The sequence below is a fragment of the Trematomus bernacchii genome, unplaced genomic scaffold (genome assembly GCF_902827165.1).
Source record: "Trematomus bernacchii unplaced genomic scaffold, fTreBer1.1, whole genome shotgun sequence".
Lineage (NCBI taxonomy): Eukaryota > Metazoa > Chordata > Actinopteri > Perciformes > Nototheniidae > Trematomus > Trematomus bernacchii.
The window spans coordinates 5,171,800-5,180,620 of record NW_022987582.1 but is presented as its reverse complement, the minus strand read 5'-3'; the positions used below and the strand labels follow the sequence as shown (position 1 = coordinate 5,180,620).

The following is an 8,821-nucleotide window of genomic DNA, read 5'->3' as shown; positions in this document are numbered from 1 at the left end:
AAAATATCAAGAAGATACTGTAAGTGATCTCTACAATAAAACAGTTTAGTGCCTGATAGGAGGATGTGCAAAACAGACAAACTAATAAGGCTTTATTTAAACATTAAAGAATACTTTAGGTTAAGGTCTTCTTTTAAATAAGAAAAAAGCTTTGGGGGTATCTACAGATATTAAGCCTGACAAAGTCCTTAACGTCTAATTTATTGCATGGTTTGTTTTGGAACTTGACAATCAACTTTCCTGCAATGTTAACTATGTTGAAGCACTTATTTTAACTGATATTATACATATTAATTATACTCTTATAAGATGTATGCAGATAGTATAAGAAATGTGCAGAATATGTTTAATGGTGGAGGTACACAGATATCGATAGATGTCTTGTAATGCACTGTTGAGGAACCTGTGACCCAAGTTTTTCATTCATTGCATAACTACACCGTAGTTGTGTATATGATATGTCAATGAACCTTAGAAAATCTTGAAATATTGAAAGGGATATGCAAAATAGCCATTATATACAGTTTTTAATTAACTATTAGTAGAGAATAACGAGTAATGAATATACTTTATAGGGATCTGCAGATAAATATTTAGCCTTCTCAAGCACCCACTACCAAATATCTCGCCTGATTGTTGGCACTTGACAATCACCTTCACTGAATTTTACTCAGGTGTAACTAAAGTCTGATTTAAGGGTTGTTTATATTTCACATCATTAATCCAAATCTGTAAAGTAACTAAAATAAATGTAGTGGAGTAAAAATGCCAGGTTAACCTTAAAGAAAGCCTTCAGGATTATAAAAGACCCCTATCACCCCAGCCACAAACTGTTCTGTCTGCTGCCGTCTGGCAGGCGGTACCGCAGCATCCGGACTAAAACCACCAGACTCAGGGACAGCTTCATCCCACAGGCCATAAGACTATTAAACACCTGAACTTTGAAACAACATCCATAACATTCATCTGGCTGCTACTTAGAAATTATTTATCTAATATATCATATTCAATCACTTGTATATAGACTCTTATTGCACTATTTCACTTTTTACTATTTTACTATTTTTATTTTTGTATTTACTGCACTATTTTGTCTGTGTATCTGTTTTATTGTGTTGCACTGTTGGAGGAGCCTGTGACCTAAGGGGGTGGGGGGGGGGGGGGGTTGGGGGGGGGGGGGGGTAGGACACGTTCTAAGCACATGGTGTAGTCCCATAGCTGAGGATTCTGGGTAGTGTAGTGTCTTCTGCCATCCACACACTACCAAATATTTGTTTCTCCGAATCGAAAGGGGAAAATACAAAAGCATTGCACACAATTTAAACCAATCAATGTTGTGTAATTAACAAGGATAATCTGGTGTTTTTGAGTCGATGAGTAGTGCAGATATCACTGTAAATAAAATCAATCGACAGTAAGGAGAATACTTACTTCCGGGTGTAAAATCCTCCGTTATCCAATGGGAATGGACGCTCACATTGCTCTTTGGGTCCGTAATACAATACAAACATGATCAAATAGGAATATAATTATCTTTTAAATAACGTTAACTAAAGGGAACAATCTATTTGACACAGCTGAAGCTCTGGCCTTCCTTAAAAACTAACACATTTAATAAAAATCACAGTTGTATTACACACAATGCACAGTTTTTTGAGAACAAAAATTGGTAAATAATGCACCATAATACATTCTGACGAAAAATAAAAATGATTATGAATACAAATAAAATAAAAGAAGCCTCCCGTGAGTTACTACAAGCTATAAAGCAGATTTAAAAAACGTTTTATAGAATAAAAGCTCACTGCGGGACGTTGTAGAAATGCGTGTGTGCACCACGACAAAGGAGCCTCATTCACTTTACATTGGGGTTGTTTGCGTGGTGCAGACACGTAAATGTAGCAAAGTTCGTGACTCCACCACCACTGCAGTGTTAAGGAGTCGTGGTGGAGTCACGCATTCTGGTGAGACCAGGTTGGTCCTGACGTCAGGACAGTGTTCAAATCTGGATCAGTTTTTATCAGATCCGTTGCAGCCCCTTTTTTAGAGATTTGGGTATGGAGGAAAATAGAGAGGGTTGTGTTTTCTAACACTTGGTGAGTTCCCTGGAACACCGGGGACACATATTCATGTATAAAAGACGTACAAAAGTGCATTTTGCATGATAGGTCCCCTTTAAGTAAAAGTACCCCAAAATAGTAGGCTACTTAAGTAGGCTACAGTAGTTTCAGATTCAAAGGTTTTATTGTTATATGCACAGTGTAGTTAAATGAAAAACTGACGTCCGAGGCTCCATTAACAAAGCAACAGGCATAAAACAATAAAGATAAGTGCAAAAAGAAACAGAATAGAAACAAAATATTGCAAGGCATTGTTACTTGAGTAAATGTATTTCATTACATTACACCACATGAAGGGACAAACAAACACAGGCTGCTGCAATAGTAGTAACACAGTGTAACCCGATGGTAATCCCCCCCACTTAGCTTTTACCTTCACTGCCCATATTTGGACCGGGCGGGGTGTCGCTCTCGCGCGGAGCCAGTCAGCGCTTGCTCACGGCGTCGAGTAAAGGAAGTGAGTCACACTGACGGTAATGTTACGTCCTTCTGCAGGCAGCATCGAGAAAAGAGCCGAGAACAAGGAAGCAACATGTGCTGACCATAATAACTCCAACACATCAGCAGCTCAGGCAGCCACGAGTCAAGAGACAAGAGACAAGAGCCGAGGGCACACACACCGCTGGATACTCAGACCTTTTCTTTATTACATCGTAAGTACCACTTTGATTTGTAACTTTTGTGTTTATTTAGAAACGTAGTCTTTCTTGTGAATATAGCCCATTCAATCACACTTATGGGTGTATTTGTTTGTTATGTTATAATTGTTTTATCATATTTTGTTACAAGTAATTTATGGCTCGCTCGATGTATTTTTATTTGATTTGACTGGATTGTTACGCTCATGAAAACTTATTTAACTACATTACTAAAGCAAAATCTTCAATAAGAGTTAATAAGCAATTGTTTTGCTACATAATAATGACAAATGATCATGACACGTTTTTCAAATGTAAATGTAGCCTAACATCTCAACCGAAATTACATCCGTATGCTTGTTTCTATGGTTCCACTGGGGGGTTTCCGCGCTGTCAGAAAACCCCAAATGTGTTATTTCCAGCATTTATTATTGCGTATTTTTCAAGAGAAAGAAAAGGTAAATCAGTTGTACCTTTTTGTAATATGTTATTTTATGTTTTTCTTTTTCTGATTGTAATGGACATATAAGAGCAGGACACACTTACACACATACACACACGCCCCCTCTATAGATTACATATTTGTGTTTTAACTGCTCTATTGTTCCTCCTTTGTTCAACCAGACGTGAAAACATGTGTACTTGAACTTCAACGTGATAATCGATAACCCAGGTTAAACATGTTCACCTGAAACTATCAATCACATTAGCAAACTCCCCTTCATACCTGTTATGTGACAGGCTGTTTTGCATATTTTGGAAAACACATATGATGTTATGGTATGCTAAGTACACACTGAGCACAACAACAAGTTTTTAAGTGACACAAAGAACAAAGGGTCAAGTCCGTCTGCCCTCAATACACTAACATCAGAGGTTTGCGTGCTGCATAGTGGGTCAAGCTGTTGTCATCACACGTAAAATCCGAACAGTACCAACAGAGTCTTTGAGAATGGCAGCAGGTCACTGTTAAGTTACCAGGCACACAGTAAACATGGTGTCCAGATTGAGAAGCCATCTCGCCTCATCAATGAAACACAAACAAACAATTGACACGCATAGGTGAAGTAATCAGAGAAGACAAACTCCATCAGGGATGTGAATGTCAATAAGTTCCTGTAGTATCTACAAACAAACATTTAGTATGATGCAAACTAGTTTAAACCATGACTCATTTGGCTGCCTTTATCAGAATACATTAAAATGAACCAGTAGTGATATGTGGGATGGTGCATGTTTTCAGAACAACTGGCCTGGGGCCTAAGATTTTTTATGAACAATTCATTTTCATAAGGGAAAAGAAAACTGTTCTGTTTCCGGTTTGTTACACTGTATTTTTCACAGGTTTTAAATGGTTCATAAGTTTAACAAATCTTATATTTTAAACCGTAAATGAACTGCTAATTTCTTTGTTTGGATGTGAAATGATTACTCGATTAATTGATTACCTGACATTGCATAAAAAACCAAAACATTTCTAAAATATAAATATTTACTTTTTTGTCCTCTATTTTACAGAACGCCTTTGTTTATGTAATGATTTGACAGAACATCATTATGTTATCTTTTATATTCCTATGGCATCTTTTACGCTGCACTTGAAGGAATTTAGGTACAAGGTCTATTTAGGATTCTTCACAGTCACAGCCGAAATCTGAAAAAACTACCAGAAAAACTTGTGTTCACGTATGTGTGTTAGTCAAAGGGACGTCTTGCAAGATTTATAACCTTTTGCTGGTGGGGAATGTTGGAATGAACATATTTGAGTGATGGAAAGCAAAACAGAGTGATTGAGAAAGCTGCTGCAACAACAGCCATGAACCAAACTTGTTATTTGTCTCTGTCACAGACTAATAACTGAGTGAAACCACTATAACATTTGAACATCCATAATAATCTAACAGCAACACATATTTGTTAGGGATTTAAAGTTACTACTTTTGCTTGTTGTGTCACAGGCTCATCACTGCTCTAAAGTGGAGGCTGTGGCCATGTCTTCCAGGGCAAATAATAATTTTCTCTCAACATATTTTACATGCTGAAGCAACAGTGGTGTGTTTCAAGCCACAATAACAAATGAGTGTCTGCACCTCAAAGTTCAAGGCACCACTTTCTTGTCAGGGACAGGATGTTAGCGTGCTGAGCCAGTTCAGCTGCAAAAGTTTGAATTGCCTTGGCCTTTATCTCGCTGTTCTTTCTGGTCAGGCTGACACTGGCACCCAACCCAAACAGACACGCTATCAGAGAAAAACAGCACAGTGCGCTCATTGGATTTGCATTTGAAAAAAGTACTTATGTCAACACGGCAGCACTAGTTTGCATCTTGTTTGCCTGTATACAAACTCAATTCCAGGCCAGGAACTCTTTTACTCACGCTCGACACAGTGCTTGCCTGAAGGTAATACAAATAAACTCATGGGCAACTGCACAGGGAAGTGCTGTTATCACCCGAGCTGAAGTTCCTGCTCCCCCGCGTCTCATTAAAGGGAAGTCACCGTCTGTTACCAAAAAACGCAAATCACTCTACTTCTTTGTACTTGGTTTTGCAAAGAAATGTGATTATATGGCCACATACTTATACTCATGTACACACAATCAACAAGATGAATGTGTTGTCAGTCTCAAATTAATTGTATTTAATCTTTTGTTTCTACAGTCACCATGAAAAAAGAGGTAGAGGCTGGCGTAAACTTCCTCAAACGCCTGGCTGTGGCACATGGCAAGCTCAGTAAAGACAAAGCAGATCTGTTTTCTGAGAAGCTACAGAAGCTTTTATGCGATAAATATGATGATCACTGGTATCCTGACTCCCCCAGCAAAGGCCAGGCATACAGGTAATTACAAATACATTATCTTAATATAAAATATGCACACATTTTTGTCACTGAAAGTCTTTTTTGTCTCTGCAAAGATGATGTGTTTATATCCTGTATCATCATCTGAAAAACACTGTATTCTAAAGAAAGATATCCACGTTGCAACATAAATAATCTTAACGGTGAATCTTTACAGATGCATCCGGATGAATAACGGAGTACCTTGTGATGACGCAATCCTGAAAGCCTGTGAGGAGAGTGAGTTCACGCCCAGGGAACTAGGCCTGCCGTCTGAGTTAACGGTATGGATCGACCCACTGGAGGTGTGTGCAAGGTGAGTCACCGGCTGGCCTGAGGCAAAGAATGACACACAAACACTTCAGCAACAAAGAGGCATTTCAGAGTCTAGCCAAGAATTATGAGTGAGTTGTTGTCACGAGTCATTCTGTGAAATGATACATTAAATGTGGGAAGTGATAAATATAGATAAGGTTAACAATGACATTAAAAAGGACTGTTGTATTGAATAATGCACGTTCTCTTCACAGATCTGCAGAGATAGGCAGGCCTTTCACAGTTGCCTGTTTTGAAGAGGAAGCTGTGGAGGGAAAGCAGACCGACTCGTCTGGGGACTCCATCAATCTGGACACATCAGATTACCACTCCGCTACCTCTTCAGATTGTGGTTCCACTGCGTCTAGCGACACAGAGGAGGAGGCAAAGGATGGCGAGCTGGAGGCGGAAGTGGACGTGAAGGCAAAGGCGGACGCAGAGAAAGAAAAAGAAAAGAAGGAGGTTGTCAAGAAGGATGCAGCAGAAGGCAACGCCTACACAGTAGCAATGATGCCCAGGATTCGGAATCGACACGGAGAAGGACCACATATGGTGAAATACGTCAGAAATATGGTAATTTGTTCCCTCTCTTTAAGGGACATCTGTAGAGATCTCACAATAAGTTTAAGCCCTGTGCTATTCTATATACCTCTCACTGTAAGGAATTCCCACAATGACCAAAGCACATTTGATCATATTAGTCCTGATGTAGTTCATTTCTCTGTGCCATAGAGCTTCATTGTGGTGTTAAACTTGTCAAATTCTGTGAAAAAGTTTTAAACACAGTAAATTAACAACCTAGTACTAACACAACATACACACCCCTAAAAAGTTCAGACTACATACTTTTGTATAGGTTGTAGCTAAAGCTGCTGTCAGTCTTCACCCTTTATTGACATTTTAGTATTGCATATTCTAGAAAGGAAAGTCCCAATGAATCCCCCCATATGGATAAAAGTGTGTTTGACACCCATGCTAGAAACTCTCCCCTTTCCCTTCTAATCTCTCGTTCTCCTTCCAATCTTTCTCTCCGTTCAGCTCCCTGCCAGCCTCCAGTACTTCTACCACCCTGCGCCGGTTTGGCCTCAGTACAAGAAGGGCGCTCCAGTGTTTATCAACGCGATGTGCGCGCCTCCGCCACCTCCGCCTCCGCCCCAGCAGGTATTTGGCTACTACTTTTTGCCCCAGCCAACTCCGCAGTTCATTCTGCCTCAGGCCACACTGCAGCCGTGGGGAGCTGTGATGGGTTAGACCATCCAGGGAGTGTGGGGTGAAAGTGGGTAGAGCGTTAAAAGCTCCTTCATCTGAGCCATGTCAGTTCTCTGAGTCCAGCTAAACTGAAAAAAATGACTGTATAGTTCAAGGTTATTCCTTGTACATCCTGTAATGATTCCCATTTCCTTTTGGTTTCTTGTAATGTATGGCTTTTACTTGGCACAAAGATGCCATTGAACTTGAGCAAAAACTGTTAAAATAATGCGTCAGATCTGCACTGCTTATTGTTTTAACGTACTGTACACATTTATATTGACTTCAATCACTGGGTGCTCGGACTAACTCAGGAACTCTCAGCAATATCCTATTTACCAAATATTTGTCTCTTCAGGTGTTATTTTTGTTATGTTAATCTCTTTCTTAGTGTTTTTACTCAGTGTGTGCGTCGGAGTTAATCAATGTAAAATGTGATTCAGGGGTTTTATCTATCTATGTAGCTAGAGTGGCAATATCTGTATATGAGAAGAATATTTTTACTAAACTGCTTGTAAATAATACAACATTTGGATAACATAGACTTACGCACACTTTTTAATCTCAGTCTTTTTGTTGTAATTTATTTGGCCACCAGTGGATGGCACTCAACTCACAGTGTATATTTTTTGTATTAACAGTAGCTGCTGTATTTTGCAAATCTAACTTCACAGAACACAAAAAAATGTATATTGCTTATTGCTGTCAGTAAGATTAATAGATAATCAGGTGTATATGTTTTATGGCTGCTTATAGCTTTGTGTTTTTTTTTACACATTTTTATTGTAGATAACTTTCCTTGCAGTGAAAATCTGTAAAAATGTAAACAATTTGTTATAAATCCTGAATACAAGTTTCACTCTCTGACTCGCATGTATTGTGATTATTTAACTATATTCATGCATATTCATTAAATGTCATTGCAAGCTCAAAACTCATCTGTTTACTTAAGCATTGTTTTTTTTCCTGTTTTCACATTGGCAAATTACCTTATTATTGCAGCAGCTTAAATGAATCCTATATCTGAAAGTAACAAGTGTGTTATTTTGATTATTTCTGACACTTTACAGAGCAGAGTTTGGCGCTGTATAGAAGTACTTTCTCATAACAAATATTTGGACATGACCTAGAAAACACTTGTCATTTTGAAGGCCATACTTAATGTCGCTCACAGTTGTAAGGATCATCATTACTGTCAGCCACCCAGCAGGATATTGCAGCGGAAAGACTTCTGTGTTCTGGATGCGTCATTGAGCCCAAGGTCATGGCGCTGTTTCTCCTTGACAGCCTGGTAATGAGAGTGAGTGAATAGATGTGCCTTACTTTTGCGGGGAAATGAAAGGACGTTTTGACACTTAAAGTGTATTGGAAAACGTAAGAATACAGCTGGATAAAATGACAATTCATCCAAGGAAAAATTGTACCAGCAACACAGCTGGGACAGGAATGGGAAGTACTCGAATAAACTATAGGAATATTTACAATACTATTTTAAAGCTTAAAGGCAAATATCTAAAATTGCAGATGTGGGAAAAGTACTCAGATGTTGTACTTAAATAAAAGTAGAATTATCCAATTGTATAGGAATACTCTCAAGTAAAAGTCCTGCATTCTTTTGTGGTTACGCAAGTAAAAGTACAAAGGCATTAGCATCAAAATATACTTA

The 8,821-nt window shown here is 38.6% G+C and overlaps 1 protein-coding gene across 1 annotated transcript; it reads left to right on the top strand.

Moving 5' to 3' along the window:
- The first annotated feature begins 2,524 nt into the window (after nt 1-2,524).
- si:dkey-79d12.5 (protein BTG4) lies at nt 2,525-8,093 on the top strand. The gene is made up of 5 exons (XM_034127606.1): nt 2,525-2,773; nt 5,415-5,592; nt 5,771-5,908; nt 6,123-6,480; nt 6,946-8,093. The coding sequence occupies exons 2-5, from the start codon at nt 5,420-5,422 to the stop codon at nt 7,156-7,158; spliced, it is 882 nt and encodes a 293-aa protein (XP_033983497.1). The 5' UTR covers nt 2,525-2,773; nt 5,415-5,419; the 3' UTR covers nt 7,159-8,093.
- Nucleotides 8,094-8,821: the final 728 nt, after the last annotated feature.